At 40.7% G+C, this 23400-nt stretch overlaps 2 protein-coding genes and 1 long non-coding RNA gene across 6 annotated transcripts in view; 1 reads left to right on the top strand and 2 right to left on the bottom strand.

Annotated features, from left to right (window-relative positions):
- Nucleotides 1-16092, top strand: part of LOC122189481 (probable acyl-CoA dehydrogenase 6) — a 79657-nt gene extending 63565 nt beyond the window's left edge. For 2 of the 3 annotated variants that reach the window (XM_042888700.1, XM_042888701.1), the window contains exons 6-9: nt 375-548; nt 7228-7389; nt 7523-7673; nt 15130-16092. In XM_042888700.1, coding sequence (XP_042744634.1) covers nt 375-548; nt 7228-7389; nt 7523-7673; nt 15130-15220 — 578 coding nt within the window. In that variant the 3' untranslated portion in view covers nt 15221-16092. Of the gene's footprint in view, nt 1-374; nt 549-7227; nt 7390-7522; nt 7674-9067; nt 11014-15129 lie in introns of those variants that run through there. The other variant, XM_042888703.1, reaches the window with a different exon arrangement.
- On the bottom strand, nt 329-6608 carry LOC122189483. Of its 2 annotated transcripts, none has more exons than XR_006181828.1 (2): nt 3927-6608; nt 329-3580 (listed from the first exon to the last, which is right to left on the bottom strand). It is a non-coding gene; the product is annotated as an uncharacterized LOC122189483 (long non-coding RNA). The 2 variants fall into 2 exon arrangements; XR_006181829.1 differs by having other exon boundaries at nt 329-2418.
- Nucleotides 16093-17171: 1079 nt separating the features above from the next.
- BET1 (Bet1 golgi vesicular membrane trafficking protein) lies at nt 17172-22406 on the bottom strand. Its single transcript, XM_042888704.1, has 4 exons — nt 22253-22406; nt 19174-19289; nt 18651-18707; nt 17172-18464 (listed from the first exon to the last, which is right to left on the bottom strand). The coding sequence occupies exons 1-4, from the start codon at nt 22269-22271 to the stop codon at nt 18309-18311; spliced, it is 348 nt and encodes a 115-aa protein (XP_042744638.1). The 5' UTR covers nt 22272-22406; the 3' UTR covers nt 17172-18308.
- Nucleotides 22407-23400: the final 994 nt, after the last annotated feature.

The following is a 23400-nucleotide window of genomic DNA, read 5'->3' as shown; positions in this document are numbered from 1 at the left end:
ACTGAATTTGAACACTTTATTGCAGTGCACAAAAAGTCAAACATAACAGATAAATAAAGCACTTCATGCACGATTTGAAGATGTGCCTGAAGTGAGATTATTACTACTGGTAAATGATTATTATTTGGGGATATAATTAAAAGATCCTTAAGGTTGCGATTTCTGATTTTCTAGTCAAATAAAATCGAGAAAACTCTTAGAAATGGGATGTGATCTATTTTATTTTTGCCTCCCAGAATACTGTAATGTTTTCCCAGAGATAGGTTTTGCTATATCCTTGCTGAACTTCACTTTTTAAAAACACTATTTTTGTACATCTGGCTTTATCTTTCTTGTAGCCTTTCTAATACTCTTTTATTTTTTTTTTTCTTCAGGCATTCACATTACTAAGAAAATAGACAAACTGGGCATGAGGTCATCGGACACAGCTCAGATCTTTTTTGAAGACGTAAGAGTCCCTAGCAAAAACCTAATTGGTGAGGAAGGAATGGGTTTTACATACCAGATGTTGCAATTCCAAGAAGAGCGGCTGTGGGGAGTGGCCACTGGTAAGTCATCGGTTGTGCTGCAGGGGTCTGGCAGGGACACGTGGGTCACCTTACTGCATGACTAATAGCACTTTCCTTTATTCTAAATTATGACCTCTGTTTCTGAAATGTCACAGCGTGGCTACAGACAATCTTCCCTTTCTACAGGAAAACTTGAAACACAAAGAAAATATTTTCTGAGGCAGAGGCTAGCAGAGATTTTCTTCCTTTTCTCAGTGCATTCTGCTGATAAGAAAAAACAGCATCATGTTATGTCAGCTATAAATATAGTGCAAAGGCTATCAAAATACAAACATGAAATAAGATTGTGACTTTTCCTCTAGTACAGTAAACTAGGATGTTTACCTTTACCCTAGATTGTAGAAAATGAATGTAGTGCTGTGTAAAGACAGTATTACAACTTTGTTTATGCATGTTTTACCTCAATATACACTGAATGTAACAGTGTAAAACCAAATGCTTTTCCCCAAAGTTCTGCTATCATAGAATTTCTGTTATTCTAATTATTGGTATGTTATTGGCCATACCCAAATCCATATGTTTGAGATTCAAAGATTTTGGATATTTTAGATAACCGTATCCAAACTTTCCCCCTTGTCCCATGCATCTGCACATTTAACTTAACATAAATACTGTTTCATTTTAAAAAGATTGAAGATGTAAGAAGGTTATGTAAGTAACCTCTGTACCCTGTTAGTGCCTGTGTGTGGCTGAGGAATTGGCAACTGTACAAAGTGATATTTTGATTCAGTGACCAGATTAAAAAAAAATGACTCCCTGTTGTGGACTGATCCCAGACCAAATAATTTGGAGCTCAGATGCTTAAAACATCTTTGGTTTGGGCAAAACCTCTTAGTTCAGCCTGAGACAGATAGTAAATATGAGGGTAGTTCTAGCAAAGAGTGGGAGGTCAGACCTGGACGTGATGATGCTGCAGACGCTAGCAAGGAGTCCTGTAGTGGCCCTGCTTTTGTACACTGTTCAGGACATTTATGGGATGGGAGTGAAGCTGTGTTCCAATCCATGCAATAGGAACTCTTTATGCGTATTATTAAAAACATAAATAGGGGTTTGCTGTAACAAGGACTGTGCTATAACCGAGGGCTCCATGGTGTTTTGAAAGCAGTCAGGCTCTCTTCTTCTACTTGGTTGTAAAAGGTGAATATTCCCTGTTTCACCACTTCTCGATGTTGTTTTTCTGTTGTTATTGTCGTTTTTCCTTCCCGTGTTTAATTTGGGCTGATTCCAGATCTTTAGGCATCGCCTGCGAACAGCCACTGCAGGCAATCAGATCAGCTCTCTGGTACCGCTGTAATGGCCTCTGCAGGCCGGGCCATCTCAGGTCTGCACCACTGTGCTGAACGCCTGGCGCCTGTGCCAAGGCCACTTGCTCAGAACAGCTGTGGTTCTAGCTTGGATGCTGTATGTCCAGGTGTGTGCTCAGATAGTGATCGTGGAGATCTACAGGATTCCAGCTGGAAGGGGCTTCTGGGGGGTTGGACTCGATGATCTTTGGAGGTCCCTTCCAACCCCTACAATTCTGTGATTCTGGAGGTCCTCTCATTGACAAGGCACTTCAAAGCCACATGAGTTTCTTCAGGGCCTTGAACAGGCAAGTTTTGATAGTCCCTAGTAAAAGAGTATTCCTGCTGAGGCAGACATGTGACAGATCTGGTACAGAGAGCAGCTTAAGTCAGTTTTTTATCCTTGTAAGCAGATGGTACCGTAATAGCCTTGGTTTAGAGCTGTGCTTATGCCTCATAGGTGGCTATTCTTCATTTCTGGTGGCCGCCATCAAAGTATCTCAATTATCTGACTTCATGTTTCTTTGCTTATCACAGACATGTGTTCTACAAAGTTTGGAATGAATCTGAAAGAATCAGAAGATCAGGCAAAATCAAGCCCTATGGCAGGAGGCAGTTTTTCTGCAGATGTATTTTCTGTCTCATTTGTCTATAAGCGTCATCCTAAAAAGAAATCTTTCACTATTTAATGACAGTGCTATTAAACAGCAGTTACTGCGCTACCTTAGGAGAACTTAGAACAGTTTTGCACACTGAAATCTTGTCAAGATTTGTTTTGATTTATACAGTTCTGCATCTTGTGCTCTTCTTATCTTTGGTAACTGCATTTGACCACTCCCCATTTGCATGACTGGTCAGCGTAAGCACTGCCTCACCAAAGGAATAAGAAAGAGTTCTCCTCCAAGCAAAAAGAACACTGCCTGAAAGATTGCCTTCTGAAATGTAGCCAAGATATATGTGGACTGTATGGACTTAATTATGCACTTTTATGCTCAGTTTGGAGGTTAAGCTAAAACAATGAGAAGCTCTAGGCTGCAGAGACATTCCCCAGGCAGCAGAGCGGCCAGCAGCATTAGTCATGTTCCAGGCAGTGACGAGTAGTGACAGCATCAAAACAGAAAGTCCAGCAGGTGAGATCACTCATGTCTGAAACCACCAGCAGCTTGGTACTGTCCAGCTTTGCACAACAGCCTGGCAACCAGCACAGTCTTTCAGGAAGTGGGACAGCAGGTCTCAATTCTCCTTTTTTCCAGAATGATGATGAACAATATGGGAAGGGAATCTTTGGTCCCTGCTGCGACCAAGAGAGATGGAGCTCTATCCCACAGTGTCTTTGCTAGGAGGGAACCAGGACTTACTGTGCCCCAAGTTGATTTTGCATTTATCCACAGACAATCTGATGTAAAATGGGTGAAGAGCTCTGGGAGTGAGGACAAAGCCCACCTCTTGTGTCAAATTGCAAATTTCAGAGATAATCAGTTGTGGTAAATGAGAGAAAAAGTGTTCATCAGAGCCAGTTGCCTGATGAATGTGGTTTGTTACACCACAACTTTACAGGCATTGCAAGCTTTCAGTCCTGCAGATAGTTTTACAACCACAAGCATTTTGCTGAAGGCTCCGATATTTCCAGACTATGTGCATGCCTTCAGTAATTTTGTATTTAGGTCGGCACATGTTCATTCTTTTCTGGCCCTCAGATGGACGTTTCTTCTCATTCTCTATTCATGGCTATTAATATGACAATAAAAAGCATTGGTTGCATTTATGCACTTGAGGGACTGATCCTGGCATGCTTGCTTTGACTGCTCCCTAAAATTTGGCAGAGGCAGTTTGCTGCAATTCTTTTTTATCTTTCTTTGTTGTTGTCACTTTGGAGAGTTGTTTTTCTTTTTATAAAATATTTTAGTATAAAATATAGCATGAAATATAATGTGCTTCAATCTTATTAGTTATCTTCCTCATGGCCAAATATTAGAATGTGTGTGGGGTGTTTCTTTCCTTCTCTTTTTTTTTTAACCTTTTAAAATAAATTTTCAGGGAAACAAATTTAAAACATAAACGGAAAATGAATTACCTGTAAGGCTTTCTGTTTTTATCAAGTTTTTCAAGAATGTTACTTTGCAAAACTGGGTCACAAGTGCGATCTTTTCTTCCAAGTGGCACATTGTCAGAGGCGTTGGTAAAAGTCACAGTGTTTCCTGCTTCATTGAGGAGGATGAGCTGCCACGTATCTGCCCCATGTTGTGACACTCAGCAAACACCGTCACTTTGAGGACCTGTCACACCGACCACAGGAAGGGAATGTCACTATGGTGAAAAAGCAAACAGTTTTATTGCGAATTGCTTAACTTGGAGGAAAAGAGGGAGTTCAGTGAGTGTATGAGAGAGCAGAATGGCACTTCTCTAATGAATTCTCTCTGCTCCTATAGCCTCAGTTTTATGAGCACCATTGAGTCACGGCCAGTAAGCAGCATGACAGATCCTTTTGCATGGGCAACCAGCGTCCGTAAGAGACAGATGTTCAGCTTGGAGCTTGCTCTACACCAGAGAGAGATCAGCAGTTGCCTGAGAAAAATGTATTCATTTTGTTCTGCATTGGGTGGAGACATAACAAATCGAAGTGTGTTTCTAATGACGGAAAGTTTCAAGTAGGGTAACAGAAATTGAATGGAAGTAGGAGGAAAAGATTAGCAGCTGCAGAACAACTGTGAGTGCTTTCACAATGCTCCACTGCCTGCTAGACCACACAGTCCCTGTGCTGTCCCGGGGTGATGTTCCTTGCATGTGCTGTCAGCACAAACCCTTGGGACCAAGTTTGCCCAAGGATGTGAAGAATACTGTATGACAAAAGAGAAAACAAATGCATGCAAACAGATGAAAGTTCAGAGAGAAAACAGGTTCCACTGTTGACAGTGGCATTTCTTTGTACTTACTGGTAAAGTATTGTGAGCTGTTACATTGTGCAGAGTTGCTGTCAGTCCTGATTATTCACTACAGGTTGCTTTAGTGTTTGCTTCACAGTCGATCTTTGCCATTTTAGAGCTATGTTGATAGCTCTAAATACCTGTCCTGAGGAAATCTCCTCTCTTTAATTTGTTTGCAGTTTGGTTTACCTCCCAGCAGCTCAGGCTCAGCTGTATGCTGCCCAGCTTGGGGTAAGGAACAAGAGGTGCTAAGACACTTCTTGCTCTTTCTGTAGCATCTCTGCAGCTGGAGATCACAGCAAGCGAAAAAGCTATTAGTGTCTTACATTTTACAGTATTGTTTTATCATCCTTTAAGAAAACAGGGCTGTTCCTTCCATACAAGAAACATACCTGAAAAGAGCAATCCGTTCCTGTCCAGAAAACAAATGTTAGAGCAGCAGCGTAGAATTAGCACAGAAGAAATCAAGATATTTTTAAAAGTATGTTTTGGCAAAATAAGTATTCAGGCTAGCTTTTTTTAAGGAGGGGAAAATATTAAAGGAATAAGAAAAGCTAATCACCTTATGCAACGTGGTGGGGACAGGATGCAAAAAGCAATGCTCTGTGGAGGAGCTGATGAATGATGGCAGTGAGGGGCTGATGGTGGGAGCCCAAGGCTGCATATAAGAACAGTGTAGGGATAATGTGTGAGAGCAGTATAGGGATGAAGTTTTAGGTAGAAGTGTTTTTGAAATTCATGCAAAATGGAGTACTGAAGCACGCCATGCTCCTGTGAGGAAGTTGTGTGTAGAGCCATGGCAGGTGGGGAAAGGGATTTTATAGTACTACAAGGCTTGGTTAAATTTTATATTGCATTTTGTATTCAGATTTTTGTGTCTCAGGTTCTAAATGAGGGTGAATATAGATTGATTATTTTCAAAAGAGACAATGCAACACTTCTCATAACAATGTATTTGTGAGCTCATTCCACTCTTACCCTCCCTACTGTTAGTCACAATTACATGGGCCCACATTTTCCAAACCAAATTCCCCACAAATTCAGCAGCTGTTGTTATCTAAGCTGCAAGAGACTGAGCCTATCCCTTCACTGACTGCTGGTTTGCCTTGTAAAATGTCTCTCTTTCCTTGTTTAAAACAGGGTTGCACTAAGGTGACTAAAAAAAATTGCAGCAAACTAATTCTCTTACTTCAGAGTAGTTTCTCCCATTTCTGACCTGTCTTCAGGCAGTGTACTCTCTTGATTCTGTTTTCATTAGAAGCACAGCTCAGGATTCACTCAAAGTTGCTATGAAGATTCATACTTTTCCCCCTCGTTCTTTGTTGAGATTAGATCACAGAATGCAATCGTATTCTGTTCATGTTCCGTGATCTCTGAATACGTTTCTGCCTACTCCCTGAAAGCTTTCTTGAATTTCCATTTCTACCATTGCTCAGTGTGCACACTGTCTGCCTTCAGATTTTCTTTTGGGATTGTATCTGCTCTTCAGGACACAGGTAGCATGGAAAGCAGGAGTTGTCACAAGGTTGTGATAAAAGCTCCAAATGACGTAGGAAGGATAAGGATTGCATACGTCACACTGTGCTCTCTCTGACTTTACTGCACTCCTCACACCTCCTTTCACTTTCGTCTGAGTTTGGGGCTCAGGTATAACGAGGATAAGAAATCTGTCATCAAGGTACAAGGGAATGCCAGTTTTAAGAATTGAAACTACACCCCAGACTGAGCATATGGAGTGGTTTACTTTAGAAAAAATAACATTTTGAAAAATGTTTGTATTGAAAGAAAACTAATGTCATTTTCAACAAGAAGAAAATGAAAATGGGTTGCATTAAGAGAAGCATGACCAGCAGGTCCAGGGAGGTGATTCTGCTGCACTACTTTGCTCTTGTGAGACCTCCACCTGGAGTACTGCATCCAGTCCTGGGGCTCCCAACACAAGAAGGACGTGGAGTTGTTGGAGCAGGTCCAGTGGAGGACCATAAAGATGAACAGAAAGCTGGAGCACCTCCCCTGTAGGGACAGACTGGGAGAGCTGGGGCTTTTCAGCCTGGAGGAGAGAAGGCTCCAGGGGAACTTATAGCTGCTTTCCAGTACCTGAAGGAGGCCTACAGGAAAGCTGGGGAGAGACTTTTTATAAGGGCATGTAACAACAGAACAAGGGGAAATGGCTTTAAACTGGAAGAGATTTAGACTAGATACTAGGAAGGAATTATTTACTGCGAGGGTGGTGAGACACTGGAACAGGTTGCCCAGTAAGGTTGTGGATGTCCCCTCCCTGGAAGCATTCAAGGTCAGGCTGGATGGGGCTTTGAGCAACCTGGTCTAGAGGGAGGTGTCCCTGCCTATAGCAGGGGGTTGGAATTAGATGATCTTAAACGTCCCTTCCAACCCAAACCACTTTGTGATCTGAAGAAAACAATGTCTTTTTCTGTGTTTTGATTCTTAAAGTCTTGACACCACTGGAAACTATAATACAAGAAACCATTGACTACACTCGCCAGCGGAAAGTGTTTGGTCAGTCCGTGCTGCAGAACCAGGCTGTACACTTCCGCCTGGCAGAGCTGGCAACCGAAGTGGAGCTGCTTCGCTCGCTGCTGTACCGTACCATTGGTGAGTTCCCATGTCTGCCTTCTCAGATGTGCTTTTTGCAATGCCAAAACAGTGTCAGGCTGAAGGAATATGGGCAGATGGTTGCCAGACTGTGGTCAGTGACCGTGTGTATGTAATCTTTTTTCCTTTTTAGCTCTCTACGTGGAAGGCAATGATGTGACCAAATTTGCTTCCATGGCTAAGCTAAAGGCAGGTCGCCTGGCCCGTGAAGTCACTGACAGCTGCCTCCAGTTTTGGGGAGGAATGGGATTCACCAGTGAGGTTCTGGTGAGCAGATTTTACAGGTAAGCAAGTAAATGGTGGAACCAGGATGTTTCTTTACTCAGATTTGTCCTCTTAGATATTCTGCTAAAAGATCACTCAATCAAAGGGCCAGCAGTCCCTGGCTTACATGAATAGTATTGTTCCACAGAACAGCGTGTCACTGATTAATATTAGGGCTCAGACTGCAATCGTTGACCACACCATGCAAGTGCTAACTGTTCTTTTGCCAAATGTTGGCCATATTATAACAATGTGGTTTGAACTACCCACAGGTTAGCTTGAATTTCAGGTAAAGGAAATAAAGTCTGTGTTTTCCCTAGTGAATCTCTGGCACCTGCCAGGCAATTGGACTAGGAAAAAAAGGCAAAGCCTATGAATGAGATTTTTTTTTTTCTTTTACTCTTTTCTTGTAATCTTGATTATAGAAAGAGAGCTAAAATAAAACAGCAGTAGTTTTCCTAACTGTGAGGGACCACTGAAAATCAGTTTCATTTTTTTCTTCACACCTCCACTCCGAATATGTATTTGAAAGTAGAGTTCAGCACTGGGCTCCTGCAGTAAGCTTCACTCCATGAAGAGACGCAACTGGCCCTGCCTACAGGCCTGTGGTAGTCATTCCTGATAGCAGTCTCCATGTAATTAGTCATACCAGGTACCATGTGAGACATCTGAGAGCTGTGGCTGCTTACAGCAAGTCATTAGATCATCATTGACTAAAATCATTGGCTCAAAATTGACTAAAAATCATTGACTCAAAAAACAGTCTTTTTGCAAAGACCCATGCTAGGCCTTTGAAATTTTGCAGTGTATCTACTTCTATGGCAAAATTCCCTCAAAGCAAACTATTTTTCTGGCTGCTGTTAGCAAAATTCTGGCCCCATCCAATATTGCACCAGGGGACCAAGATGGAACTTAATTTTTCTTCCAAAAGTAGATTTCAGTTCAGCCCTTGTAACACAGTACCTCATTAACGGTTGGCAAAGTAGTGGTTCTGTTGGTAAATGCTGTATTTGTGTAAAGTGAGAAAAGATCATGTTAAATAAACCAGTAAAAAGCTTAATTCTTTATAATAGATTGTTTTTTTAATATATGTGTGTGTGTATATATATATATATATATATATATATATTTTTTTTTTTTTGGAGTAATGAGGGCTATTTGAAAGAAGTAGAAACAGCATGTGAAAGACTGATGTAAACTTATCAGAGACTTCATGTCAAGTCTCTTCTGTTGAAACCAGTACAGAAGAGAGAGAAGAGGCATACCTTCTGCTGTTTAGCTCCTGTCCTTGGTTGAGGAGATAGAGGTGGGAGAGCACTACACCAAACACCCAAGTCATGCTCTGATACCAAACATATACTACATAGGTAACAGGGTCTAACAGCATAGGTAATATAGACACTTTCTCTTCCAGCAAATGGAGCAGCTAAACTCTCTGTTCTTGAGTGTGCCTTTCTGCAGTGACCACCCTGCCATCAATGGCAGAGTAGCAGAACACAGTAGGAGTTACTCTTTCTGCCTTTAAGAGCATTTTATGAACACGGAATGCCTTTGTGGTAAATCAGAGACTTTTTCAACTTGTGGATTCCTGAAAGGTACAGTCTGCTGTATGGTGGTGATTTCAAGCCAGTTGTCAGTAGGAAGTTTTTTCTTATTTGCCTTTGTCATCACCTCTTTATTAGTAGCAAGTGGTCCTCAGTGAAGCAGATGCTGAAAGCTACTGTGGTAGGCACTTTGAATATAATGAATGCTTGTCTCAAAGCACTTGCCACCAATGTAGTCATGTATAGATACTAAGTCACGTATGTTTGTATGGCTTTGACTTGTCTTTTGATTTCCTACCCCAGGCAGGTTTTTTCCATGTGAATTGCAGAACAGTTTCTAAGCACCTCAGTACAGTCACATTTTCCCTGAGAAGAAATCCAGACTATTTCTTATTAGTATCAACTGTGTCTGCTGGCTAAAGGAATGTATCTTCCTGCTTCTAAAAAAAAAAACACTTATAAATAAGGCCAAAAGTAGTGTGATACTTACACCCTAACATTTTCTGTGAATCAGTAAAATTCCCTCATTGAGTAACCGTAAGCACCAGGGAGAAGTAGAGTATTACCTAAATAAACAATTACAGGTTCAAGTTAGAATCCTGTTAATCTGTAACGATAAGCAAAGCAGCAACTTTCCTAAAGCCGTTGTGTTTTTTGTACAGCAGTCTGAGTAACCACTCACGTCACTGTGATATTTGTAAAGTAGCACGCAGGGCTTACAATAACTGCACAGCATGACAGCCTGTCATAATGTACAAGGATTTTTCTGCACAATACTAACTAAAGTTCCAAGGAAATGTTAGTCTCTAACACATCAGGCTGTTAATCCTCAAATAGTGCACAGCATAATGCAGGGTTAGTGCATTAAGTCTTTGAATTTTGGTCATTGGTGTTACTGGGGAGATACTAAACAGACCCAGCACAACAGCCTGCCTAAAGGCTTTATTCGCAGCTGTCAGTTTTACTAGCTAATAGTTTGCAGATCAAGTGTCTTTTCTAAAGTATTGTATTCTCTAAAAGGCATAGCTGAAGGTACCTCTTTAACCATGTAGGAGCCTATACTGGGCTGATTTAATATACTTAAATGTTTCATTTTCAGTTGTAGGGATTCTGAGAAGGAGAATGACTTGGAAAAGATGGAACTGAGCCCAAAGACCAAAAGTTTAATAGAAACACATAAATTAGAAAATGAAGCCTAGGATCTCCACTCTTCAGCTTACTAGTATGATTCTGGAGAAGAGAGACAGACTGGAGTTGTGTTTGTCTGCTTTTCTCTCTCTGACATCAAATGCCTCAAAGATCCCATGACTTAGGAAAAATCAGTTATTGAACAAAGTTCCCATCTATATGAAAGCCCAGGCTGAGATAGACCAGAGAGAGGGAAAAATTCAGAAGCAAATCTGTTGCAAGTTTTCAGATTTCATAACTTCTTCTACAAAAATTCAGTTAGTGAATATTCCAGTAGTAATTGAATCATAGAACTGTAGAATGGCCAGAGTTGAAAGGGGCCTTAATGATCATCAAGTTTCCACCCCCCTGCTACACGCAGGGTCATCAACCACTAGACCAGGTTGTCCAGAGCCACATCCAGCCTGGCCTTGACTGCCTCTAGGGATGGGGCATCCACAGCCTCCTTGGGCAACCTGTTCCAGTGCGTCACCACCCTGTATAACTTCAAACACTTCTGCTAAAGTGGGAAAAGCTTGTTGACTTTAAAAAAGTGGGGATTTTTGTTTGTTTGTTTGTTTTTTCCCCACCCTTAATGAGTCTGTGATTGTATTATAATTTTAAAGTATTAAACAATGTCTGCAGTGGCTGTCAGTTCTTACAGGTTTTACTCTTGTGGGAACGATGGGGAGAATACTGATTTTTTTCCTTGGTGCACTGTGAAAGACTCGAGAAAGCAATACTAAAAATTCTTGATGGATTGTTCAAGTGGAATAGATAAAGCATACATAGCTGCAGAAGAAATGATTTCTTTCTCCATCTGCCATCTAGGTGTTGCAAGTCTTATTTGTAATTAAGGATGGCTAAAATCTAACTGTAGAGTATCTCTGAATAAGGAATGAATGCATTTCCTTCTAAATTATTTTTATATTTGTATATTCCCCAAATTAAAAAAAAAAAAAAACATTTGCAATATTTTAATTAGTTTTATTCATTATTTTATCTTTATCTATTTTTTCATTCTTTATAAAACATGTCTAAACTAGAATGAGCCCAGTTCATTGGTTTATTCTTTAGTCAGTCTGTGCAATTATAACCATTTGTTCGTGTGAAACAAAACAAAGCCCATCCATGTGTGCTGACAAAAAAATCTACTTTGCAGTCAGCAGCTAACTGTTGGGGCAAGAATAATAACTACTGCTCAGTGATCCGTGAAAACAAATACGTGTTTTCAAGCTTTTTCTACACAGCTCTTGTAAGAGTCTGAAGATGGAAGAGATCACACGATATTAAACTTGGGGATACATCTGTAAATTTTGTGGAGAAAAATCTTGCCAGAAGTGCAATTTTAACATAATGGTGATGGGGAAAAAAAAAGCTGTTGACCCTTTGAATCAAGTGCAATTTGTGCTGGCAGGAAGCACCATTAAAATAGCCTTCTTGGAATCCGTGATGCTCTGAATCACATAGATCTTAAGGATTTGGCAAGGTGCAGTACCAGTGCTTTCCTAGCAAAGCAGGGAGCAGCATCCCTGAGGGAATCACTGCTATGAAGTCAGGCTGACAGGGAAAACAGAACGAAAGTAACCAAAACCCCTGCTCTCAAGAGTGCTCACTTTTTCACGTAAAAATGGCAGTGATAACTCCCACAGCCTCAGCTAAAAAAGGGAAAGAGAAAGACTTATTTTATTTTCTCAGAGCTTCAAGTTATGTGAAGACATCTGCACTGACGATCCTGCAGGTTTGTTCAGGAGTTTTGAACAGTAAGAACTTCTTAGATCCTATTGTTATATGGCTTTCAAGAGGAAAATGTAATTCAGAGGCCCCCCTCAGTGGGCAAAGCCTCTTAGCTGCAGGCAGTAAATGGTGGTAGGACGCACAACTACAACACACTCTACAGTTTTATTGGCTTGGTGCTAGACATAGATTTTGTGTGCAGTGGTAGTTGCAGCCTTAGTGCCTGTGAAGCATGTTACAAGTGCAAAAGTTGCCCTTGTGTTCACTGTGAGATCAATTGGTACCTGTCCTCCATTTTCCCAGCCTGAAAAACAGCCCTAGTGATGAGCACAGCTTGATTTGTGCAAACACCAGCCAAAAATGAAAATTAAAACTGAACAACTGCACCGAGACTTTGCTACTTAGTAAGACACTCAGGCTGTAAATCAGAGGGTCCCTCACATTTCTGCAGGAGGTTCTATGTTAGCTAACTATGAAAATAGAAAACTTCATTTGGTGATGTGGAGGGTCCTTTCTGTCCTGTTTGCCTACTAACTATAAAGTATTAGTAATGTGGATTGAGGTTGGTAGGCGGCAAGGGCTCCTCACCCTCCCTCATAAGTTTTTTAAGTCAACATTGAAGAAATGGTTATTTATTTTTTTCATCCATCAAAAAATGGATTTTTTTTTTCAGATGCATGGGATGCCTCGATATGAGAGGAAACTCCCTGTTTGGGTTTGTTTGGGTTCTTTTGAGTTGAGGGGCAGTGAATGCAATGGTTATCTTTTCCCCAGGCAAATTGCTTTGGCCTTCTGATCCTTCCAGTCTCCAAGGAAAACAGCATTCAACATTATCTCTTAAAATTGCACCTCTTGTACCTGTTGAGTGCATTTGGGGCTGGTTCCTTACTGTCCTTGATAGGAGTGATGCCACTGCATATCAGTGCTCTTCTCCCCAGAGTTCCAGGTAGTTGAGGGGCTGCAGTTCTGCACTGGAGGCCACAGAATGGCAGTGTGGGAATTGGAAAGCAAGGTGTTGCTGTTCAAAAGCATTCCAGGGGCAGCCTGCCTAACACCATAACTGTCTAATATTTATATATATTAAAATATTTATATACTGTGTTAATATATCACTGATATTAACAATCAAACTATTTACTTATAATGGCTTATATGCAAGTTTACTATATAATCTTCTGCAGCATTCTCACAGTGTTCTTGGGAGGACAGCTTGTCCCATGGTTTTGTTTTCTTATATTAAAAGCAAGTCTCATTTTTAGAAGGAGGGCTAGTAGATTAACAGCATTTGAATCCTTTGTCACCTCAGTCCTTCTAAACCAAGTAATATCTTCTGTCCTATCTCACAGGAGAGAGATCAACATTAGTTGATGCCTACAGTTTGTTTCTGGAGGAAATATTCCTCAAAACAGAGACAAAAATACAATCACCATCAATTCTGAAGGACAGACTAACAGACACACACACACACCCACTCAGGTGAAATACTCCTCTTTTTAAAAGCATTTGCATAATGGCTATCTAATAATTTGAAATATCTGTTATAACTTTATATAAACAAGCCACAAGTCTGAGATTTCTGCTGCAAATGGAAGATTTTTATCTGCACCACAGAGTAGTTTTTGTGGAGGCACTGTCAGAGGCTTTCTGGCTTCAAAAAGCAGCACCAAAGCACAAAGAAGAAGTAACCTACCATTGTTCCAATTCTGTTGCCTTCCACAAAACCTGTATGAAGGTGTGAAATTTTCATGCTATCGAATTAAGAAGAGGCAGTTTAGCAGAACTGTTTTTCATTCATTTTTTCCTCTTCCCCAAAGAGGAACAGAAACTTGCTCAGAAAATTGCTTGAAGTGCAGTAGTTAGCATTCTAGCTAGCCAAGGGAATTGAAGCAATACTGTGAAGGATGATTTAGCAATATAAATGGTGGGTTTTAAATAAGTCGAGTTAGAAAGATCATATCAAGAGTAAATAAGCTTGGAGCAGCTGTTCATTTTTAAATCAGAGAAACTAATGCATGTTTAAACTACAGTTGTGCTAGATATTCATATAGCCATTAGGGAGACCAGGGTGCTTTTTTTGGTTGAAGAACACACTGTATAAAAAAGTACCTCCTCCATGCAGTTCTGCAGTACCTATGTATTGATTGACTAATACTGCTTTTACCAGAGACAAGCAAACTTAAATGCTTCAGCATGTTTTGCTGTTGCCCCCTAAAATCTTCTTCATCTCCTACAGTTCATAGAATCATAGAATTGCTCAGGCTGGAAAAGGCCTTAAAGATAATCGAGTCCAACCACAACCTAACCATAGCACCCTACCTCTAACAGCCCACTGCTAAATCATGTCCCTGAGCACCACATCCAAACAGTTTTTAAACACATCCGGGGATGGCAACTCGGCCACCTCCCTGGGGAGCCTATTCCAGTGCTTAACAACCCTTTCTGTGAAAAAGTTTCTCCTGAAAATTGTTGAATGGTAGCAACATACAGCTTTGGCAGAGGAGCAGTGGCAACATTGCAGGACCTAGCGCAGACTGACTCACGAGGAGGAGGCAGTGGATGTGGCATTCTGCAGCCAGCTGGCAGATATTCGGTGCACAGGTAACTAGGAAGAGCCAGCTGACACTTCTACATGGCAGGCCAGGGATGGGACCTATCCAGCAGTCTCCACAGAAGCTGCAGGAGCTCTGGCCAGGCTTACTTGGGCATTTGTATACTAGGAGAAATTGTAGCTTACTTGAAGAGTAAAAATACAGTGTTCTGCCAAGTTAAGGTTACTTTTGAAAGAATGTAACCACTGGTCATGCTAAATTGTATCTCCTCACCTTCAACTATCAACACCCTTGTCAACAGAAGGGTATTCATGGTACTGACACACAGCTGTCCACATCGTGCACACACCAATAAGCTAGGGATTTAAATGCAGTAAAAACAGCTCCATAAGGAATGCATAGAGGAATAAATGAGCATGTGCAATGGTTCTACCAGTACAGTATGCAAATATTTATATCTGCTCTTTGTATTTCTACAGGGATTTGAGAGTGGTGTCAATAGGTGGTGGTACAGATGAAACCATGCTTTCTATTATATGCAAACACATGGAAACACTTCCAAGCAAATAACACATCTGCACTCTTCCTCAGAAACTTAAGCAAGCAAGAACATGGTTATTACTGCATCCTGAAGGTAACAGGCAACATGATTCAAGCGTGGAAGAAATAGGAATGGTATTTATAAAATATCAGTAAATTTTCCAGGAAAACACTTGTCAGAGTGTTTCACCAATATCATGATGCATATTCTCCAATATCAAATTAATGTTATTGCCTGCAAGATTTTTTCCATTTTTAGTGATTTACAGCTTTGAGGGCTCTGGTGATCCCAGCTAAAGAAATCTTGTCTTCTTCAATCAAGGTACAGCTGCATTTTAGCTCATCTATGCAACCAAATAAGAGACATAACTTCCACATGGGTCTAGGATAATTTCAGTAGTAACATGATCTAATTTCACTTAACTTCGCTTTCAAGTCACAAAATATTTATTCCATATCCACTTGATATTCAAGACCCAGCAGTGGTTTTGTTCTCAGTTCCCAGTATCTTCCACATCTCTCACTTTTAGCAAGTAAACATCAAAATTAGTTACTTCAGCAAAACCAAGTCAAAAATCACAAGCCCCACAGTCCAGTCACCATCATTACCTTCTCATTCTTGTGCTGCACTCCGACACAGATGTTTGCTGGAAGGACTGGAGGCAGATTTTTAATTTTAGAATACTGCAAACAATACCTTACTTGTACTTTTTTGGAGTACTTGAAATTTTTGGAGGCCTGAATTTCAGCAGTAAGGTTTCACATTTTATGTGCAATTATGAATGAAAAATATTAAAGTGCAAACGTGAACATTGCAATCAGTTAAATGAGACCATAAAATGTGCATGCCACAATCAAGTTGAAACAGAAGTGTACTAAATATTAAAGTAAATAAAACTAAATATTTTCAATATTTTATTGCGATCTGTTCAATAAAGTCTCACTGAAATACACATCTACTACGAAGCATCAGTTCTCCCTTTGCACTTCCTAAAATCTCATTCTTTACACTTCACTGCTTATCAGCCATACCTTCAGAAACACTGGCAACTCTCCTTAAAAGGCAGAAGAGACAGCATGTCTTATTGAAAAAGAAAAAAGCTTCATTGGAGTTCTTGAAAAACAAAGAAAGGAAGACACAAGCTCATTTTTTTTCTTCCTATTCCTTCTCCCCCAATCTCACCACATCACTGAAGAAAAGAAAGAAAAGGAGGGAGAGGGATCCTAATCTGTACGATTTACCTTTGATCTGGTCTGACTTTTAAAACAAAATTCCTGTTGGTTTTACACATGAACTGAAGGACAAATAAGAGGCTTTTTACCCATACGCTGTGGCAAGCGAAAGCACAGCATATTGTTCAGAACAAATATGGGAAATGTCTCAGCTGTGTAACTAGTTGCACCTACCTATTTTCTACTCTATATTATGCAGATAAATACTACTTCCATTTATTGGTAAGTAAGAAATACCTAGAAATTGCTCAGACACCACGTGAGACAAAGATTGTTTTCTAAACGATGACCAAATATCAAGGGAGTGTGGATGTCAAAGTTACATCAATAATTATTGCCCTGAATGCTAGGCACCCTTACATTCTCTCAGTTGGGATGGCAAATCATAACCTATTGACTTTCTCTGAGAATACTGTGTTTGTTTAGCAAGCCTAGCAATTCTCATATTAATATCGGGATAATAAATCTTATATGTTCTGATATTTGTAAACCTTTTAACAGTCCAGAATTAAATGGGCTAGAAACAATTGCATTTCAATTACTTTTATAAAAGACATCCTACAGAATGTGTGATTTAGACATAATATTCCTGTTATATATGAAAGTGAACATGAAAAGTGTAAAAGGTATACGGCTCCATGTATTTGAACAGAGTTCACCATCACACAAGTCTAGTTGTTTAAGTGCAGCACCATTTCAAAAAAACAATGGTATTCTACAGCAGGAAAGTATGCATACAAACAACAAAAATACTCCAGGACATTTTATTTGTCAGCTCATAATTAACTTATTAATGGCAGTATGCTATACAGTATTTCTAAAAAAATTATTTTAAAAATGTAGATACAATTTCAAGGTCTAGAAAACAATATTTTTCTGTCGAACCCAGTGATGTGATACTTTCAACTATTAGAAACTACTTTGTGAGTTAAAGCTAAGTGTTAGAAGTAACAACCCTAATACACTACCACCTCCAACAGGTGCTTCATAATATTTACATTTATCAATATAAAATCTAAAATATTCAACCTCATATTCAAACATCATGCAGAGTAGATTCAGGGTTCTCACAGAATGAAATATAAATGAGCTAATGGTACAAGTTCCAGTGATTCAATGGAATCATTAAGTTTTGAGTACTTTAAATGTAAAGGAAACATTTGCATTGTGTCCAAATTTGTTGAACCAAATGATCAAAGGCATTTGCTTAACAGAACAGACACGCAAGCATCATTTGTCACATTTAAAAGGAAGATCCAGTTTTAAGTAACTTCTCCCCCAAACAAAACGTTTAAGCTACTTAAACATGCAGCCCGTTAGACCCATCAATCTAGGCATCACGAAAATCACTTTTGGGGGGTACCACCATTACATTTGTTACCCTCAAGCCAGCCTTTCAAAAATCTACAGATAAAACCAATTTTGAAAGACCCAACTGTTGGTCATGCTTCTGAAACCCAGAAGTTCTGAAACCTAGGGAGCTCTAATTTAGAGCATGGCTCAGATTGAAAAGCAAAATGAAAGCGAAGGCCTCATAGTTCTGCAATTATTTCATACCTGAACAACCTATGGTTTTGGGGGAGTTCTTTGATTCCTCTTGTGAGTATTTTTTTTAACCAGTTCTGTAAACTCTTTTATTCTAAAAAAAGCAACTTAAGAGTGCCAGCAGTTTCTGTGTACTTATAAATAATCCCCCCAAAACAGGGGACAGTGGGAGAAATTTCAATACATCAAGAAAACTGTATATAACACTGCATTAAGTACTAATGCAATTTACAATACTTTCATTGTGTTTTATCAACAGAATATGGCAGTTTAAATCAACGTTGTCATTAATTAAGACTGATGGTTGAAATTACACAACTTAAACTTAAGACAACATGCATCACCTGAGTTTAATAATCCAGTATGTTACAAAAAAAACAAATAATGCAAAGAGCATCATGTAGCATAATAGTTTTGTCTGGCTCCCTCTGGACAGCCTTCTTAGTCTGCCCATAGTCGCACCTAGAAGTCCAGTTGCAGAGTCAAAATCATTATCCTGTGTTTCAATGAAACAGAACAGGAGAGAAGAGAGGGGAAAACAAACAAAAACATTACATATATAGTCAGCAAGAAGCTGTCAACATATTTATACAAACGTTCAAACTACACAGAAGAATGTTCTACATTACTAACTTCACCATCCTGCCCCACATTTAAAGAAAATTAGTGAAAAAGCACTTACCATTTCTGATAACAATTTGTTTTGATTTTTAACTTCTGTTCCAATCTCAATAGAAAGCTATTGAAAAAAAAAAAAAAAAAAAAAAAAAAAAAAAGAGGTTTAAATATGAGTCATCAGTTATACATAAGTTAGAAAAGTTGCTCTAAAATACATGATATCACTAGTGCTTTCTTGGGTGAAATGTGAAAGAAATATCTGGCATCTTTGAAAAACAGAAACTTAAGTTATAAAAACAAGTGCAGCATTCTGTCAGCAATCCTCAGGGGAGGAAATAAATACTTATTTCAAAAACTGAAGATCCAGTCAAGTCTGAGTAGCAATTACTCATTTCCTTGAACTGTTAGAACTCCTGACTCTGAAGCATGGACAAGGCCTCCACAGCCACAGTGCTTTCCATTAGCCACAACCTCCACGTTTTTGTGGCACAACCTCACTTCTTACTGCTGCTGCTTTTCACCACCATCTATAAACAAGTCACAAGTCCACCTATTTTAATTAAATGTGACTATAATTAAGTACTTACTGATTTTATTGCACTGACTTTGGTGCGCAGACTTTCTGTTAACCTTTCATTTTCTTCTTCATATACACTGTACCCACTGTTAGTATAGCCATAGTTACCAGCTGGTGCCCCATCACCTGTAAGCAAAAAAGCCAGTAGTTACAGACAGAAAATATAATTGGAGTAAGTGTTCTTCACTCGTGGGAAAACACTCTGCATTTAAAAATGCATTTCCTTAACAGAAATCAGGCATCTGGGAAGAGGTGTTGCATGTTGCAAGAGACATAGATTTCAACCTTTTTCAAACACTGAAGTAATCTTGCAAATCAAAGTAGGTAAAGATTGAGGAATGTTGGCAATTAAATGCTATATTTTTCCTTAGAGGGTGTTTTCAGATGGTTCTTATGGAAATCAATCTAAATATTGTATGAAGTTGTGAAAGCAGCGCTGAGGTTGCTACACAGAGCAGTAAGCCTGATTCAAATAAGAAAGAAGAGCAACAAGTAACATTTGGCTACACCTGCCTTTGAAGGAGAGAGCATACTCATCCTTACACGTCTCTCTACAAACAGGACCTTAGACCAGAGGCCAAGCCTGCAAGCAGAAGAGCACACTGCTCTTTCTGTCAGCATCCTGCAGTTCTACTCTCCTGCCTTTGCCTTTTGGGTGATGGGCTGCAGGACTGCTTTCCAGAGAACTGATCCTGCAAAGAGAGTAAGCAGAGAAGAGAACTGGAGCTGGTTTCCTCAGCTCCAAATACACACTGTCCCCAGCACCTACTGGATCCCCTACTGACAGCAACTGGGCAGCAGCACTGGGGTAGGAGAAAGAAGGCTGAGTACAGCCTAGACAGAAATCAGCCTAAGACCCCAAATGTAACATTTGAAACCAAAGAAGCAAATCCAAAACAAGAAAAGCAAATAGAAAATATCCTACTAGATTGATTCTACTAACAATCCAGTTGTAACACTAATGAGTATTTACATGGCAAGTTGGAATGCCACACTAGTGTCTCAACGCCACGCTTTACACGCTTTACAAAGTGCAGTGTTTGGGTATTTTCCTTTTTGAGGAAAAAGTGAGAGAATAGACACAATGACATTCATAGATAAATCCATATCTCAGTTTCACTGTGTGCTTTGCATACATACTTGTAAAAGAACTATAGTGCTACTTCGATAATAGATGTCATTTTATCTCAAGCCATAAAGCCATTGCTAAGTGTACATAATGATAATTTTTCAAGGATTCAAAATTCAGAAGTTTGCACTTGTAAAATGGTTTTTAAATTTTATTCTGTAAGTTAAACTAATGACAAATACACACAGTAAGACAGGGTGAAAAGCATCTTTTCACTTCATCAGAGGGAGAGCTCAGGGTTGTTTCCTCTTGAAATCAAAACTACTGATGCCAATGTTAGCTAAAAAATTATGCTATTTAATGGAGTCAGGATTGTTCTTATTGTTTTTCTTTACAAAAACATCTAACTACAGTACCTCCTACTAAGTAACAAGCAATTTTGAATGCCTGTAAGTTAAAACTCATAGCAGGAGACTTGTAACTAAATGGTCTTCAAGGTCCCTCCCAACCCAAGCCATTCTGGGATTCTACGGTTCCAGAGAGGAAATGGGAGGCTCTGTGTAGAGCCTGGCTACTGCCACTTAAAGGAAGGCTAGAAACTCCTATATGGCACGTCTACAGGCTGCCTTGTAACACCACTAATTGCCAGGACACACCCATAGACATAACCATAATATCATCTCAGGCTAAACAGGAGGTACCAGGTAGCTGGAAACAAAAGCAGACATACTGGTGTGCAGCTTGTACTTCCAGCCCATGGAATAAAAAGGTTGGACTAACAGCTGACATATGAAGATAAACCAGCAAATTTCACTGCAGCTGATAACGGTCCTAAGAGACACCTAAATCATCTGTTCAACTTCTCAGCAGGTGTTTCAAGAAGTACCTTCTGGATGCCCCTTATAGCACTAATTGTAAGAGCCTTGCCAAGAAAAGGCCAGCTCCAGCTTGTTCCTTCCATAGCCACCCATCCCCTCACTCCTTTAAAAGCATCAAAAGAGGGGTAGCCAGCAGGACAAGGGAGATTACTGTTCCTCTCTACTTTGCCCTCATAAGGCCTCATCTGGAGGACTGCATCTGGGCCTAGGCCCTCACCTCAGAGAAGATGTGGAATGCTTTGAGGAGTCTAGAGAAGGGCCACAAGGATTATCAGAGTGCTGGGAGCACCTCTCCTGTGAAGACAGGCTGAGGGAGCTGGACTTGTTGAGCCTGGAGAAGAGAAGGCTGTGGGGAGACTTGATAGCGACCTTCCAGTTCTTAAAGGGAACTTATAAACAGGAGGGAAATCAACTTTTTGCATGAGTAGATAGTGACAGGATAAGAAGGAATGGTTTTATACAAAAAGAGGAGAAGGTCATATGTCAGGAAGAAATCATTTACTCAGAGATTGATAAGGCACTGGCACTGCTGCCCAGAGAAGCTGTGGGTGCCCTATCCCTTGAGGTATTCAAAGCCAGGTTGGATGGGGCCTTGGGCAGACTGATCTGGCAGCTGGCAACTCTGCCCATAGCAGGGCATTGGAACTAGATAAGTCTTGAGAACCCTTCCAACCCAAGCCCCCAACGATCCACTGGAGATGCCTGCTCTCAGGAATACACACTCAGCCATCCCCTCACCACACCACCTGTGTGTATGGGGACGTGACAGCACTTCGAGGTCCCAGAAAACAACACACGAGGTCAAAGTTTCCTTCCAGTCATCAACATGGCTGCTGGGTGAAGGGGCAGCCCCGGGACTCCAAGCACACCCCGCACAGACCCCGGCCTTTCCCCCAGACTCTACCAGCGCTAAACTGAAAGTAGATCCGCCTTCTTTTTAACCCAAACGTAGCAGGAAAGCATACAGAACGACTGAAATTAAATAAAACACGAACAAAACTGGCAGGACGCCCTTCCCCCACCCAAGCCCCGACCCACGGTCGTGCCGTGCCCATCGCATCGCATCTATCTTACGGCACCGAGCGGCGCGACGGCGCGACGGCCCGCAGGCCCCTCGGGCCCCCACGCAGGACGGCTCTTACCCAGCCCCGCGCGCCGCATGGCTGTGCCCGGAGCCTCCGAAGAGGGTCGGGAGGAGGAGGGTGAGGAGCGGGACGGCCGCACCAAAAGAAGCGGGAGCGAAGCTCGGCCTGGCCGCCGCTGCTCCGCCCGCCTCGTTCACCGGCAGCGCCACGACAGCGCCGCGCCGCATGGCCTGCTGGGAGCCGCGGTGCGCGGGGACCGATGGGAAGTGTAGTCCAGAGCCGCGGGAGGGCGGGAGGCGCTGCGCTGTCGAGGGGAGGGCCGGCCGATCAGAGAGCACCGCTGCGGTGCCTCGCTGTGCTGAGTCCGAGTGCCGCTCGTGAACAGCAATTCAGCGCTTCGCAGCAAAGCGTGGAAATGGTACTGGCGCGATTAATGTTTCCAATACAGTTTTATTATATTGAATTTCTGCTGTTTTTTTTCTTTTATGCACTGGATCACAGTCACAAGTGGTCACAAGTGCTTTTGAGATGCCTGATCAACATATTTTTTGAATCAAAGGCAACATGTAGGAAGAAAAAGCAAATAAGAAAATTAAGCCTTAAGCAGTCTGCAAACTGATCTGTCCTAACTGTGTTTTTGTGAGCAGCCTGTATAGGTGTATCATAGAATCACAGAATCATCTAGGTTGGAAAAGATCTCTAAGATCATCCAGTCCAACCATCCAGCTATCAACAAATTTCCCACTAAACCACATCCCTCAGTACAACATCTAAACGTTTCTTGAACACCTCCAGGGATGGTGACTCCACCACCTCCCTGGGCAGCCCATACCAGCACATGACCAATCTCTCTCCTTTCCCCAAAATATTGATCAACAATTGCGCTCTTTCCATTTTTTCTTTATAAAAGGGATGTTCTACATATCTTTCCAACAGGAGCCATTTCTTATTGCTCTTATCTGTTGGTTATATTTACTGGCTCCAGTTCGACTAGATGAATAAATTTACATAGCGAACAGTTTATTAGTAGATTACTCCAGGACTCTATTGCAAAAACAATAGTGAGGGAAAAAAAAAAAAAAAAAAAAAAAGGGAACAACAACAAAAAGAAACTGTGTGAACAGATACCATATAATCAAACTTCCAGTACACAAAGTACAGCAAAGGAGTCTTATTAATGCGATAATGATAATGGCAGTATTATC

The sequence above is a fragment of the Lagopus leucura genome, unplaced genomic scaffold (assembly GCF_019238085.1).
Source record: "Lagopus leucura isolate 7727_CA_CO unplaced genomic scaffold, USGS_WTPT01 Super-Scaffold_100157, whole genome shotgun sequence".
NCBI lineage: Eukaryota > Metazoa > Chordata > Aves > Galliformes > Phasianidae > Lagopus > Lagopus leucura.
The sequence above is the reverse complement of the archived record's forward strand: the minus strand, read 5'-3'. Positions and strand labels throughout refer to the sequence as shown.

Bases quoted from the DNA above. Each gene is read 5' to 3' on its own strand.
- BET1 (XM_042888704.1), bottom strand. The intron at 18,708-19,173 runs GTAAGTACTTAA...TTTTTTCAATAG, and splicing joins AAGTCAGTGCAATAAAATCA to CTTTCTATTGAGATTGGAAC. The intron at 18,465-18,650 runs GTAAGTGCTTTT...ATTGAAACACAG, and splicing joins ACAAATTGTTATCAGAAATG to GATAATGATTTTGACTCTGC.